The sequence below is a fragment of the Scyliorhinus torazame genome, chromosome 19 (assembly GCF_047496885.1).
Source record: "Scyliorhinus torazame isolate Kashiwa2021f chromosome 19, sScyTor2.1, whole genome shotgun sequence".
Lineage (NCBI taxonomy): Eukaryota > Metazoa > Chordata > Chondrichthyes > Carcharhiniformes > Scyliorhinidae > Scyliorhinus > Scyliorhinus torazame.
The window spans coordinates 63,357,682-63,374,003 of record NC_092725.1 but is presented as its reverse complement, the minus strand read 5'-3'; the positions used below and the strand labels follow the sequence as shown (position 1 = coordinate 63,374,003).

General features: G+C 48.9%; 1 protein-coding gene across 1 annotated transcript in view; it reads left to right on the top strand.

The window, feature by feature from the left end:
- Positions 1 to 16,255, top strand: part of LOC140395959 (cadherin-related family member 3-like) — an 80,317-nt gene extending 64,062 nt beyond the window's left edge. Inside the window, exons 12-15 of the mRNA XM_072483986.1 lie at positions 8,788 to 9,026; positions 11,599 to 11,770; positions 14,351 to 14,598; positions 16,076 to 16,255. Coding sequence (XP_072340087.1) covers positions 8,788 to 9,026; positions 11,599 to 11,770; positions 14,351 to 14,598; positions 16,076 to 16,255 — 839 coding nt within the window. The remainder of the gene's footprint in view (positions 1 to 8,787; positions 9,027 to 11,598; positions 11,771 to 14,350; positions 14,599 to 16,075) is intronic.
- The last annotated feature ends 67 nt before the right edge of the window (positions 16,256 to 16,322 follow it).

Genomic DNA, 16,322 nt, shown 5'->3' with positions numbered 1-16,322 from the left:
AGGAGGAGTGGTCTGGGCAGTGTGAACCCTGGAGCCAGAGAGTTAAGTCCTAATTATTGTTGCTCTGTGGCTATACATAAATACATTTGCCTTTTGTTAATAAACCCCCTTGTTGGTTACTGGAAGTCTCCAGTGTATTCTCTAGAGCCACCACAGGCATTAATGCAGGACATTTGCTTTCCCTGGCCTTTTGCATGGAGTGGGGCTATGTTAGTGAGTCAACATCATTTTTGCCAGTACATAATACAATGTGGTTTGCTTAAAACAAGCAGAAATCAAGTAGACATACATCCAGTGAAACATTACTCTCTTACCATTAACGTTCAGACAACAGTGAGACCTTATTTGGTGTAGTCAACCGTGACTTACAAGCAATTCCATTTCATTTAATGTTCCATTGCAGCTAAAAACATCCAGGGCAGGATTCTCCAGTCTCCCAGTCACATGTTTCTCAGTGGCACGCTGTTCGCCGATGGCAGGCTTTGCTGCACCCGCTGCTTGTCAATGGGAAACCTGTGGGTGGGTTTCTGCATCAGTTTGATCCTGGAAGGTTGTAGATATATGTAAATAAAAGTTGCAGTTATTTACCTAACTGGTGAACAGGATGTATTACACTGAACCAAAAATTGCTCCATCAACTTGCAAGTGTAAAATCACTGAGCTGGGCACAATAATCAAATGCAAGTTTCTCTCCACATTATAACAATTTACCTTCGAAATGGAAAATATTTCCTTTAGATGCACAACATCCCAAAGAGTTAGATGACTTGATTCTAATTAATTGGTTGCAAATCCAAAACCACCAAATTGATTACCAACAAGATTTATATCACGCGATGAGCACAGTAAAATCCCCCAAAGTCTTACATGAAAGTGTTAAAAAATAAAGTTCAACAGTTGAGTATCATGCCAACGAAAGCTGCAATGTTATTGCAAGGCATCTGATCATCAAGTGTTGTTACTTTTGAACAAAAACTTTGCTGTCATCATAATATCGCCACATCAGATCATCTGCAATTTATTATTCTTCTGAAATTTGCCTGTTGTATTTAATCTGATCTTAATCTGTAGATCTCCTTCAATTGCTGATATTTTTCAATACATTTAACATTGAAGAACTGGGTTTTCTAAAACTGATAAGATGGCATAGATTTGATCTCACCGTGACTGCATGTTATTCGTATGATCCTGTAATGTTACACAAATAAAGGCAGGAAGTGCTGGAAATATTCAGCAGGTCTGGCAGCAACAGTGGAGGAGGAAACTGAGTTAATGAGTTAACAGGGTTAAAGCTGTGCAGGTCAGGTGAATTGGCCATGCTAAATTGTCCCTTAGTGTCCAAAGGTTAGGTGGGGTAGTGGGTAAGTGGGCCTAGGTAGGAGTGCTCTTTCAAAGGGTCAATGTAAACTTTATAGGCCGAGCGGCCTCCTTCTGCACAGTAAGGATACTATGATTCAATGTTCTATGATTGGAATTTACTGCCTCCCCGGACAAGGTGAGAGGTTGGAGGTTGGAGGATGGAGGAGTGGGAGCAAATGATTGGGTGTAAGGATGAAGATGGAAATCCCATCACCCTCCCACCTCACAGAGACCAAATTTGATGGGGGGAGTGGGGCGGTGGGAGGCTTGCAGGTGTTCATCCCGCTCAGATGCTAATTGATCACCTCAGGTAGTCCTCAAAGGTCGCTTAAGGGCTTCATCCCACTGCCGCAGGTATTCAACTAGCACCCGACAGGGGACTTGACAACCGGGTAGGCCAGCCACCTGCGACCTACCAGGCGAAAATCACTCATTCACTGGCTTCCCTCGCCAGCAACTCCCTCCACGTGACATTCATCCTTCCCAGATCACCTCTGTCTGGGGATCCATTGCTGATCCTCTGGGTATAGAACATAGAACAGTACAGCACAGAACAGGCCCTTCGGCCCTCGATGTTGTGCTGAGCCTTGTCCGAAACCAAGATCAAGCTATCCCACTCCCTGTCATTCGGGTGTGCTCCATGTGCCTATCCAATAACCACTTGAAAGTTCCTAAAGTGTCCGAATCCACTATCACAGAAGGCAGTCCATTCCACACCCTAACCACTCTCTGAGTAAAGAACCTACCTCGGACATCCCTCCTATATCTCCCACCATGAGCCTTATAGTTATGCCCCCTTATAACAGTTACATCCACCCAACGAAATAGTCTCTGAACGTCCACTCTATCTATCCCCCGTCATCATCTTATAAACCTCTATTAAGTTGCCTCTCATCCTCCTCCGCTCCAAAGAGAAAAGCCCTAGTTCCCTAAACCTTTCCTCATAAGACCTATCCTCCAAACCAGGCAGCATCCTGGTAAATCTCCTTTGCACCCTTTCCAATGCTTCCACATCCTTCCTATAGTGAGGTGACCAGAACTGCACACAACTGCCGGTAGTACCTCCTAGTTGGAGCTGCTGGTACAGGAAAGCAGTCAGCCTCTGGATGGCTGGCAGTCCTCAGGGTGAGATTTCTGCCCAAACTGGGAGTTTAATCAGGTCGATGCCAAATGCAGCCCCCAGGGGGGTAAGGATCATCTCCGGGCAGTGCTCTGGCACAGCCCCGGCACTGCCAAGGGGCACTGCTGGAGGGTTCTGTGGGAAAGGTGTTGGGGATTCTTTGCCCTGTTGGGGTGGAGTGGGGTGTGGGGAGGGGTGGGGGGGGGAGGGGGAGGTGGGGGGGAGGCGGGGTCCATGTTCCTCGAGGGGTGGGGTTGGGATGGAATTCCATTGGAAGGGGATTCCATGGGGGGGGGGGGGGGGAGGGGGGGGTCCTGTGGTGGGGAGGATTCCTCTTTCCTATTTTTATCTTCTTTACATGAGGGTACCTGGTCTGGCAGGAATCGCAGTTACGAGGTGTGGTAGTCTGTGTAGAGGTATTACGGTACCTGGTAATGCTGGAACACCATTGGTAGATATTGTATGTTTCCTATTGGTCAAGCTGTATGGTAGCTCTGCCCTGCAAGGCGGGGTATAAGAGCCCGTGCCGCCCCAGCAGCCTTCATTCTGCACCTGAGTTGCTGCAGGAAACATCTAGCTTATTAAAGCTTTCAGTTGGACTACAACCTCGCTTTAGTGGTCATTGATCGTGCATCAATTTAATAAGCTAGATTTAAAAGGATGGACCTCCAAATGAAGCCGGAGTATCTGCAACTCAGCCCCCTCGCGGCGAACTCAGCGGCAATCTTCAAGCACTGGCTGGTGTGCTTTAAAGGGTATCTCGGAACGGCCGAAAACACACCCACGGGAGAACAGAAAATGCAAGTCCTGCACTTGAGGGTGAGCCCGGAAATTTACACCCTCATCGAGGACGCGGAAGACTTCGATGCAGCAATAGAGCTGCTAAAAGGATATTATATTTGCCTGGTAAACCATGTCTACGCCCGACATCTGTTAGCGACGAGACGACAAATCCCTGGGGATTCGCTGGAAGAGTTCTACCGTGCGCTCCTGGTGTTGGGGAGAAACTGCAGCTGCCCGCAAGTTTCGGCGAGCGACCACACAGAACTCTTGATCCGGGACGCTTTCGTGGCAGGTATGCTGTCCTCCCAAATCCACCAGCGATTGCTGGAAAAAGACACCCTAGGCCTCAAGGAGGCACGGGCCCTTGCAGGCTCCCTGGATGTGGCCTCCAGAAACACCCACGCTTACGTCCCCGACTACGTGACAGCCCCCTGGGCAGCATGGAACCCCTCCGCAGCCGACCCCAAAACACCCCCCATCCCCGCACAAGCTTGTGCTGCAAGGCGGCCTGGCAACCCGCGGGGGCGCTGCTGCTACTTTTGCGGGCAGGCCAAGCACCCCCGGCAGCGCTGCCCGGCCCGTGCATCCACCTGCAAGGGATGCGGTAAAAAGGGCCACTTCGTGGTGGTATGCCAGGCCCGTGCGGTCGCCGTGGTCTCCGGCGGCGAATGCGGACTGCCACCACAAACCTCTCCACGGTCCCTGTGCAGCCAGCGGGCGCCGCCATCTTCCTACTCCAGGGTCACGCATGGCCCCCGGGCACCGTCATCTTGTCCCACGTGTCGTGTTGGGTGTTCCGCTATACAGACGAACCAACAAAGTTGTAGATGGTACAACTCTGTTTTATTACTCTTGAGAACAACATCTGTAAACATATGACTGTGGTTCGTAATTTACCTGTTAACCTGTGGACCTAGCCCTAACACTATCTTAGAGAGGCACTCAGCACATGGTGTATGACTGAGTGGCATGCTGTGAGCTCTGTGCCCTGAGCTGTCTCCTGCTGGAATGAGCGGGAACTGTGGTGTTCCCCGTTTTATAGTGCGTGTGCTCTCACTGGTGATTGGCTGTGATGTTGCGTGTGTGTTGATTGGTCCGTTGATCTGTCCATCAGTGTGTATGTGTGTTTGCACCATGATATGTTTATCTGAATATTATGACACCGCGGACGCCACTTTCGAATGATGGGCGCCGCCATTTTGTGCACCCCAGCCATGTGCGACCAATGGGAGCCGCCATCTTGAATGGACTCCCAGGACCCCAGCTCGGCTGACCGCACAACGCCCGAAGAGAACACTCAACTGCTGAGATTAGCCTCGGCGACCCTGGATCAGTCCCAGCCTCGAACACTCTCAACTGCTACAACAATAGTACTAATCAGCGGCACGAGACATCCTGCTTAATCGACTCTGGGAGCACGGAGAGCTTCATACACCCCGACGTGGTAAGGCGCTGTTCTCTCCTCGTCCACCCCGTTAATCAAAAAATCTCCCTGGCCTCCGGATCTCACTCAGTAGAGATAAAGGGGTTTTGTGTAGCAAACCTCACAGTCCAGGGAAGGGAGTTTAAAAATTACCGGCTCTACATCTTTCCCCACCTCTGTGCGGCCACACTCCTAGGTTTAGACTTCCAGTGTAATCTCCAATGTCTAACTTTCAAATTTGGCGGCCCTATACCCCCCTCACTGTCTGCGGCCTCGTGACCCTCAAGGTCGATCCACCTTCCCAGTTTGCGAACCTCACCCCGGATTGCAAACTCATCGCCACCAGGAGCAGACGGTACAGTGCCCAGGATCGGATCTTTATTAGGTCAGAGGTCCAAAGGCTACTGAGGGAAGGAGTCATTGAAGCTAGCAACAGTCCCTGGAGAGCTCAAGTAGTGGTGGTAAAGACCGGGGAGAAGCATAGGATGGTCACCGACTACAGTCAGACCATCAACAGGTTTACGCAGTTGGACGTGTACCCTCTCCCCCGCATATCCGACCTGGTAAACAGGGTCGCGCATTACAAGGTCTTCTCCACGGTGGATCTTAGGTCCGCCTACCACCAGCTCCCCATCCGCACTAGTGACTGCAAATACACTGCCTTCGAGGCAGATGGGCGGCTCTATCACTTCTTAAGGGTTCCCTTCGGTGTCACCAATGGGGTCTCGGTCTTCCAGCGCGAGATGGACCGAATGGTTGACCGGTACGGTTTACAGGCAACATTCCCATATCTCGATAATGTCACCATCTGCGGCCACGACCATGACACCAACCTCCGAAAATTCCTCCAGACCGCAAGGATCCTTAACCTTACATATAACAAGGATAAATGCGTGATTAGCACCGACCGCCTAGCCATCCTCGGATACGTAGTGCGAAATGGAGTTATAGGTCCCGACCCTGAACGCATGCGTTCCCTTATGGAGTTCCCCCTCCCTCACTGCTCCAAGGCCCTGAAGCGCTGCCTAGGGTTTTACTCTTACTATGCCCAGTGGGTCCCCAACTTTGCGGACAAGACCCGCCCCCTGATCCAATCCACAGCTTTTCCCCTGTCGATAGAGGCCCACCAGTCCATCAGCTGCATAAAAGCAGACATTGCAAAGGCCACGATGCACGCCACCAACGAGTCCCTCCCCTTCCAGGTCAGGAGCGACGCGGCTGACGTAGCTCTGGCGGCCACCCTCAACCAAGCAGGCAGACCCGTAGCCTTCTTCTCTCGTACCCTCCATGCTTCCGAAATCCGCCATCCTCAGTCGAAAAGGAGGCCCTGGCCATAGTAGAAGCTGTGCGACATTGGAGGCATTACCTGGCCGGCAGGAGATTCACTCTCCTCACTGACCAACGGTCGGTTGCTTTCATGTTCGATAATGCACAGCGTGGCAAGATAGAAAACGATAAGATCTTGCGGTGGAGGATCGAACACTCCACCGACAACTACGAGCTAAACGAGCCTCCTGATGCCCTGTCCCGCGGCACATGTGCCAACGCACAAGTGGACCACCTCCGAGCCCTCCACGAGGACCTCTGCCACCCGGGGTTCACTCGCTTTTTCCACTTTATCAAGACCCGCAACCTGCCCTACTCCATCGAGGAGGTCAGGACAGCCACCAGGGACTGCCAAATCTGCACGGAGTGCAAACCAAACTTCTACCGGCCAGAGAAAGCGCACCTGATAAAGGCTTCCTGTCCCTTTGAATGCCTCAGCGTGGACTTCAAAGGCCCCCTCCCCTCCACCGACCGCAACACGTATTTACTGAACGTGATTGACGAGTACTCCTGGTTCCCATTCGCCATCCCCTGCCCCGACATGACCGCAACCACCGTCATCAAGGCCCTCCATAGCATCTTTACACTGTTCGAGTTCCCCGCTTACATACATAGTGATAGAGGGTCCTCCTTTATGAGCGACGAACTGCGTCAATTCTTGCTCAGCAAGGGCATCGCCTCGAGCAGGACGATCAGTTACAACCCCTGGGGAAACGGACAGGTAGAGAGGGAGAATGGAACGGTCTGGAAGACCGTCCTACTGGCCCCACGGTCCAGGAATCTCCCAGTTTTCCGCTGGCAGGAAGTCCTCCCGGATGCCTACCACTCCATCCGGTCACTGTTTTGTACCACAACCAACCAAACACCTCACGAACGTCTCCTTGTCTTCCTCAGGAAGTCCTCCTCTGGGACCTCACTCCCAACCTGCCTGGCAGCTCCGAAAACACGTGCGGGCGCACAAGTCGGACCCCGACGGCCGACAAGATACGGTCTCCCTACGAGACCTGACGCCCGCCGGAGCCTCACGCACACCCCAGCCACCAGTCCCACCCTCCCTCCCACCAGTGCACCTTACAGGAGGATCGGTCCTTCTGCCGGCCCCATCTAGACCCCCCTCCTCACCCACCGACGCACCCCGCAGGTGTTTTCCCCACCAGCGCCGTCTAGGGGTGTCGATGCTGCCACAGAGATCAAAGCCACGCTCCCGGAGTTACAGACGCCCGAGCCTCCACCGGAGTCACCACCAAAGCTTTGACGATCACAGAGGACGACCAGGGCCTCCGATCGACTGATTGCTTCATTTTAAAGTGTATAGTTAATTATGAATCATAAATTGTAAATAGTTAATAGAATTGTAAATAGTTACAAAACGCTGTACGGAGGTATTACGGTATTTCCATAACTATAATCTCTACACGTTACCATGTTGTAATATCAGGCCACCACCCCTGCCGGACTCTTTTTTAACAGGGGTGAATGTGGTAGTCTGTGTAGAGGTATTACGGTACCTGGTAATGCTGGAACACCATTGGTAGATATTGTATGTTTCCTATTGGTCAAGCTCTATGGTAGCTCCGCCCTGCAAGGCGGGGTATAAGAGCCCGTGCCGCCCCAGCAGCCTTCATTCTGTACCTGAGCTGCTGGGGGAAACATCTAGCTTATTAAAGCCTTCAGTTGGACTACAACCGCGCTTTAGTGGTCATTGATTGTGCATCGCTAGGTCAGCGTGATATTGTGGGACCCGCCCCTTCAGCTTTTTTTTTAACATCTAAGTGTTTAAAATATGGTGGAAAAGGCCTGCTTTTCCCTCCTTCGGTGAAAGTGAAAGAATTCTGCCCTCTGTTTCTCTGACCACAGATGCTGCCAGACCTGATTAGACCCAGCATTTGTTTCAGTCCTCCACCAAATGCTGTATTTTGCTTTTGTGATGTTGCACTGAGGAGTCATATTTTGTGATAATGGAAAAATTGGGAGCAGAGAATCATTCCAACAGAGAATGAAATGAGGGGGTAGGGTACACTCAATGAATCACAGCAGTATGATTAATAATGACCACTCTTCAAGAATGTAGCACAGAGAGTTGGGAAAATCTCCTACATAAGTGGAAAAGGTGGAAATTGCAAGCCTTTTCCATTGAAACATTCCACTTTTTCCAGGGACATCATTAACCATTCTGACAAGCCCTGCGGATGGGCATTTCAAAGCGGCCAACTACTGCTTGCATTTATATAGCACCTCTACAAACATTGACAGCAAGTCAAATAATGAGACATTACTGGGTGTTTGTCCCCTTTGTAGGATGATTCCCCCACTTGGCCCCTGATTGATTATCCGGGTCACGTGACCCTCTCGGCAGACAGAACCCACGAATACCCACAGTGCAGAAGGAGTCCATTCAGCCCATTGAATCTGCACACCAATAAGGGCACAGCCTGTTCACCAGTTAGGTAGATATTCCAGTTACAACAGGTGATCAAAAGCTTGGTCATGGAAATAGGTTTTGAAGGGAGTATTAAGGAAAAAGGGGTGGAGAGACAAGAGTTTGAAGGAGATACTTCCTGAGATTGGTGCCTCGACACTAGAAAGGCACAACAAAGGAGCAGGTTTGACAGGCCATAAGATCTACTCCTCCTCCTGTTTCTTGTGTCCTGGTTGCAGGGCTGTAAGAAGTTCGAGGTACGCAGATTGAATGAAGTGAAATTAGTAACAGTGCCAACACCTCAATGATACTAACAATGTCGCCTGGTAACAGTTTTTTCTGTCTTTTGATTCCCAGTAGGAACAAAGGTTGGACGGGTGATTGCAGAAGTCAAAGATTTCCCAGATCTGGAACTCATTTACTCACTTGTCGGAGGGGGAAGCACACTGGGATACAGTCAGTTATTTTGGATAAACCCAACCTCGGGGGAAATACACCTTGTGGCCCAACCCGATTACGAGGCAACTGTCCAATATTCCCTGACAGTACAGGCTGTTGGTAAAGATTCCAGTGACGCAAAGCCTGCTACAACTACTGTAAGTGGTTTCTAATGCTACAGGTTAGTCCACTTGCCCAACTCATTGCCATAAACATCAAACAGATATCGAGCCGGGTGGGTAGTGGATCATTGTTTTGATTTAACAAGAAAACTAATCCAATCCTCAAATATTCAGCAAAACATGTGCGTCGTCTTTTTTTAACTCCGCCTCGCTGTCAGGTTTTCAATTTTCTCTCAGTATCAGGACCACGAACTGGCACCCGAGAGTTTGAAAATGAATTGGCTCAGCAATCGCTTGTTGACATTGGCTGACATTGTCGAGGTATTCATTAAGGAAGTTACGTTTGATACAACTCAGGAGTTTGCTTGGCACATTTGCGATGCACACTCTTGAATTTTGGCCAGATTGTAAGTTAATGGAGTCAGAATGCTATCCGACTAGAGGAGGATCGTTAACTAAATCACTCCCCATAAACATAACTGTAAAAGAATGACACCGATGAGTGATTTCCCGCAACTCCCTCACCCTGCGCTTTGCATTCTTTGCAAGGTTTTCTACTCTTTCACTCAAAATGGGCCAGTCATTGCTGTTAATGAGAGCTTTCTGTACACAAATTGACTGCTGCATTTACAACGGTGACTGCATTGGCTATAAAGCGCTTTGGAGCATCCTGAGGTTGTGGCCAGGCTACATAAATGCAAGTTTTCTTTCGGAACTTGTCTGAATAAACTTACGCTTAATATTCAACTGAGTATCTCGAACTTCTTACAGCCCTGCAACCAGGACATAAGAAATGCGTAAATACCAGACAGTCAATGTTTTGTTTAAGCAACAGGCTTAAGACCTGTTGTAAGTCTCAACCGTTGCATGATGAAATCTCCCTTGCAGTCCTTTTATTAAAAATTTAGAGTGCCCAATTCATTTCTTCCAATTAAGGGGCAATTTAGCGTGGCCAATCCACCTACCCTGCACATCTTTTGGGTTGTGGGGGCGAAACCCACGCAGGCACAGGGAGAATGTCCACACGGGCAGTGACCCAGAGCCGGGATCGAACCTGGGTCTTCAGCGCCCTGGGGCAGCAGTGCTAACCGTTGCGCCACCGTACTGTCCTAAAACAATTGAACATCCAATTGAATTGGATCCTCTTGTTGTGGTAACTATGGTAACTATGCAGAAACTTTAGAAAAACAGTGTAAATAAAAGAAATCCTACAACTGCACACCCACTTTTGCTGAACTTTTTAGAATCATAGAATTTACAGTGCAGAAGGAGGCCATTCGGCCCATCGAGTCTGCACCGACCCGTGGAAAGAGCACCCTACTAGAGCCTACACCTCCACCCTATCCCCGTAACCCAGTAACCCCACCTAACCATTTTGGACACGAAGGGGCAATTTAGCACGGTCAATTCACCTAACCTGCACATCTTTGGACTGTGGGAGGAAACCGGAGCACCCGGAGGAAACCCACGCAAGCAGGGGGAGAATGTGCAGACTCTGCACAGACAGTAACCCAAGCCAGGAATCAAGCCCAGGAACCCAAGTTTTTGAACTAAGCTTTTGACTATACTCTTTTGTAGAGGTGGCACCCCTTCCACCACCTTCAACGTTCTCTCCCTCCACCTGACTTGAAACTATAGCGCCGTCCCTTCAGTGTCTCTGGGCTAAAGGTCTGGAACTCCAAACAGCATTGTGGGAGTACCTACACCACAGGGACTCCAGGGGTTCAAGAATGCACCACCACCTTCTCAAGGGCAATTAGGAATGGTCAATAAATGCTGGCCTAGCCAGCAATGCCCAAATACTATGAACAATTTTTTTAGGCTCCATCTGATAATTTCATTAATGGAAGAAGTAATAGCTTCTGTAGTGGCTCACTGGGTAATTCAGGAATGGTCCAGGTTTGATCCCTGACCTTTGTTAAGTTGATTGCTCTTGACCAGGGCAGTAGGGCATGTATTGATCAAACGTCCTGGGGCAGCAAAGGGCTTTAAAAAACCTTCATTGAGGGTTTCCGTTTCTGATTGCAAGTCAGCGATTCTTTACGCAATAGACAATGGGAGAGGACAAAGATCAGGATTTGCTTTAACTACCTCTCAAAGAGATTTTAACGGTTTAAATTCAAAGTTAAACAGCCATGTTGGTGGGTGGCTGAATTGAACGGCAGGAGGCTGCTGATAGGTTTTGGATTGGCACTGATGGACTGAGGTTATCATAGAATTTACAGTGCAGAAAGAGGCCATTCGGCCCATCGAGTCTGCACCAGCTCTTGGAAAGAGCACCCTACCCAAGGTCAACACCTCCACCCTATCCCCATAACCCAGTAACCCCACCCAACACTAAGGGCAATTTTGGACATTAAGGGCAATTTATCATGGCCAATCCACCTAACCTGCACATCTTTGGACTGTGGGAGGAAACCGGAGCACCCGGAGGAAACCCACGCACACACGGGGAGGATGTGCAGACTCCGCACAGACGGTGACCCAAGCCAGAATCGAACCTGGGACCCTGGAGCTGTGAAGCAATTGTGCTATCCACAATGCTACCGGTCTGAGGTAATTCAGGAAACTGTGTACTTTTCTGTTAATAGACGCTGTTGTGTTCCAGGTCACAGTTCATGTTCTTCCAACCAATGATGAACCACCTGACTGTCAGCCAAGGTTTTATTCACTGATAATTCTCGATGACACAGCTGTAGGTACTAACATTCAGGGGTTTCGGTTGTCCTGTACAGATGCGGATTCCTCCCCTCAGTCTTTTCGTTACTTCATAACTTCAGGTACGTTATGAATTCCCTGAGCGAACCATTCTGGTTTTTATAGATTGATTCGGATACATCCCCTCAGGGTGTGCCTGGCAGTTTTTTGTTTTTTACCTGTCTGTGTCTCTCTGATTTTATTGTTCTCTCGCCTCTCCATTTATTATATTGCAGAAAGACTGAAAGAAAGGGCGGGATTCTCTCAGCCCTGGGCCGGGCCAGGCCGGAGAATCCCCGCGACTGGGCCACACCACCCCTATGCAGGCTCGCAATTCTCCGCAGATTCAGCGCCATTGGCGCCGGCGTGGTTGGCACGGCGCCAGTCGCGGGCCGCTCTATGCAGCCGGCCTGCCGATTCTCGGGCCAGATGGGCCAGCAGCCGTCGTGGAAACGCTGAGTCCCGCCGGCGCCGTCCACACCTGCTGTCAGCTGGCGGGAACTCAGCGTGGAAGGGTCGGGCGGCGGCCTATGAGGGGGGGCTCCGACCCCGAAGGGGCCTCCGATGCGGCCCAGCTCACGATCGGGGTCCACCAATTGGCGCGCCAGCCTCTCTGGCTGGGGGACTCATTTCCTATGCCCCTGTAGTCCTGCGGCATGTTGCGTCGGGGCCGGCGCGTTGAAGGGAGTCACTGCGCATGCACGCATTGGCGCCGGCACCACTGTGCGTTTGCGCCGGCGCCATTGCGCATGCGCGGATCCCGCGGCACCCAATTCGCACCCTGTAGGGCCCAGAATTAGTCCTTGGCGCGGCCCGTTCATGCCGTTGTAATCCCACCCAAAATGTTTGGGGAAATACACAGAAATGGTTGAATTTTGTGTAATGCCATCTCACGGTGTAGCAGGGTTAAGAGACTGGCATTGAGGCGGCCAATGCCAGTCCCACTAGTGCTGGGATTGTGTGAGTAGCGAGGTCGATGGGCCGAATGACCTCCTTCTGCACTATAAATTCTATGATTCTATGATTCTATGAATCGTTAAGTCTGTAGCTGATCATTCATGATCTATTGAGGAGAGAGAAACTTGGTTCCATGGTATCGGGATGGATGTCATGCTTTCGATAATCTGCAACATTGCAGGACCAATCAAGCTACAGGCTGGAACCCAACAGTAATCAACCAATTATCTTTGGTGATCTAACACGCAGATTCTGGTTCCAGTTTTACTGAGATTAATATAGTCAAGAAGGAGCATTAAAAAAAGAAGTTAGACTGCTTTCGCAAACCTGGCACAGAAGAATTGCCCCATACATTGCTGGTACTCTTACTTTAAGGGGGTTACTGAATGACAAAGGAATCTAGAAAATAGGAAGGCAGATTATTATTTATGGGTGCAAATTGAGAGAGGTGGATACTCGGCGAAGTCTTGGTGTTTTCGTTCCTCAGTCACTGAAAGTAAGGGTGCAGGTACAGCAGGCAGTAAAGAAGACAAATTATGTCGGCTTTCATAGTGAGAGGATTTGAGTATCGGAATAGGGATGTTTTACTACAATTGTAAAGGGCATTGGTGAGGCTACATCTGGAGTATTGTGTGCAGTTATGGTGTCCTTATCTGAGGAAGGACATTCTTGCTGTGGAGGGAGTGCAGTGAAGGTTTACCAGGCTGATTCCTGGGATGGCGGGACTGTCATATGAGGAGAGAATAATTCGGTTAGGATAATAGTCATTGGAGTTTAGAAGAGTGAGTGGGGATCTCATAGAAACTTATAAAATTCTAACAGGATTAGACAAGATAGATTCAGAAAGAATGCTCCCAATGGTGGGGGAGTCCAGAACTAGGGGTCATAGTTTGAGGATAAGGGGTAAACCTTTTAGGACTGAGGTGAGGAGAAATTTCTTCACCCAGAGAGTGGTGAATCTGTGGAATTTACTACCACAGAAAGTAGTTGAGGCCAAAACGTTGTGTAATTTCAAGAAGGAATTAGATACAGCTCTTGGGGCTAAAGGGATCATGGGACATAGGGGAAGGTGGGATCAGAGTATTGAACGTGATGATCAGCCATGTTCATAATGAATGGTGGAGCAGGCTTGAAGGGCCGAATGGCCTCCCCCTGCTTCTATTTTCTATGTATGCTTCTATGTATATGTGACAGCAGATTAAGCACAAGTAGGATTGTTTTCCAGTAGCACAGTCTCTACATTTTAGCTCTGTTGAAATCAAGCACGCATGTGTCCCTACTCCAATGTTCCCAATGGTGGGGGAGTCCAGAACTAGGGCTATAGTTTGAGGATAAAGTGTAAACCTTTTAGGACTGAGATGAGGAGAAATTTCTTCACCCAGAGCCACTGAAATCTATTCTCAACCACAGTAGCATTAATTGACATTTTCAGAATTTTGGTTCTCAAAAGCTTTGGGTTTTGAATTTATTCAGCAGTGGGAGAAGCTCCCTCTTGGGTTTTTCTCTTTTAATCCTCAGCTGGTGTCAGCAATACGGATTATTTTCAGTGGTTTTTTTTCAATCATTTTGATTGCGGAGTACCTATGATTACCCTATCACATTTGTGCAACTTAAAAAGCAGAGGATAAGTTACCTTTAAAGCCGGAGGAAATGTTGTAAGTTATTTACCATTTAAATAACTTTAACCAGGTTACTTTCTGTACCAGGTAATATCAACAACCACTTTAGATTCTCTCCTAGTGCTGGATCTAACATTACGAAGTTGATACTCGCACTTCCTTTTGACTATACGCATGGTGTTGACAAAGTCACAAATTATAACCTCCTTGTTCAAATAACTGATGATAACCTACTGGCTGGAAGCAACCAGATGAAAGTCGTACAAACAGGGACAGTAAAGATCAACATCAGAATTATTACCCCTACGTCCAGTACTCAAGAAACAACCACAACTGTAAGTATATCAGAGTGGAGAGCTGAGCTATCGGGAAGTCAGAATGAAAGCTTCCCAAGATGAATAGTCTGACTCAAAAATCACAATTCCTTGCAACTGACTAAGAAATGGCTTCACAATGTAGTGAAATTGCAGAAATGGGGCAGAATGTTCCCTCAGGGTCAAATTGGGTCAGAAAGCCAAAATTTGTGGGAAACACTCATCGTGATCTTCTACAAAGCGGTTAACTCACAGCCGGAATGCGAGCTTCCCATTGATCCTCTCAAAGTCGGAAAGCCTCCGGTTAGTCCCCCAGCTTGAAAGAAACAGGAGCCATGATGGCAAAATGGAGGCCACATTCTCTCCAACTTATTTTGAGTTTGATTTTTTTTTAAATCTATTTTTCAGCCTGCAGGCCACCACTGTTGTGGAGTGATTGGGAGTTGGGGATTTAACTCCTCAAAGGTAGGCCTGTGGCTGCTGCTGGAGCTACCAGGCAGGGGAGGGAGGGCCTCCAGGCCTGCCTGGCACATCGTGAGCCCTCCCCACAATCATGTACAACAGCCTGTCGGTCAGAAAGCTGAACATTCACCTACAGTAACCTGGAGGCTGACTGCAAAATCCCAGTCTGCCTTCTTTAATTGACCATGTGAGATGGGTAGCCCTGCCAACGCCCCCCCCCCCCCTCCTCCCCACCCCCTCAACTGCCCCGGATTGCTCTATTTTTTGGCACATTCCCTTTAATTTTTAAAGTTAACGAGTCCCAGTTGGGTGGGCCTCTGCCTGCTCACAGGGAAACTCGTACTCCACGACCCACACGGCGAGATCAATTAATGATCCCCCATGGTCCTCGAGGAGATTATCACACAAGGGATGTGGGCATCATGGCTAGACCAACATTTATTTTCCATCCTTAATTGCCCTTGAGAAGGTGATAGGGAGCTGCACACCCACAGTGCTGTTAGGGAGGGAGTTGCAGTATTTTGACCCAGTGACAGTGCAGAATGACGATATAATTCCAGGTTTGCTCTGACTTTGAATATTGCACTGTATGTTAACTTAGTTTGAAGTTGGGGGGGAGGGAGACTTAATAACATTTTTCTACGGGCGTATATACTACAAACTGAGCTGAACTTGTAAAAAGCTGAGAAATGTTGGCCAAGATCTGATGGCCACGCCACAGCTAACCCCACCCCCCCCCAGCGGATGTAATGGGGCCAATTAAATTGCCGTTAACTTTGGCAGGAGCGCAATATCTTGCTGGGTGGGATGGGCTGTTGTGTTTTCACAAAGAATTTTAGAATGTATATTCACAATTCACAAACCAGGAGTTCAAACAAAATTGATTTGCGTGACCATTCTAATCACCATGGTTATAATCTTATGCTGTCTGTGAAGGGCGCAAAAACAATGGAGGGAATAAACAAGTCATTCATTTCAAGTCATTGGTGGTTTCCTGCTGACAGTTTCTTTGTTATTTCTCCCCCCCTTCCAACAGCCCAATATAACCTATATCAGGCTATCACAAAACACCTATCAAACAGATGCCTGGTACATACCATTCATCATCACCTTAGGTTGCTTATTGTTGCTCGGAATGCTGGGATACCTGTCATCCCTCTTGGCTGAATACATCCGCTCCATACCGAAGTCAAAAGTTGAGACAAAGCCAATGTGAGTTACAACTGTCATCACTCTGTTCATGAAACCACTTCATTCCTGTCAGACCGTATCCATTACCCATG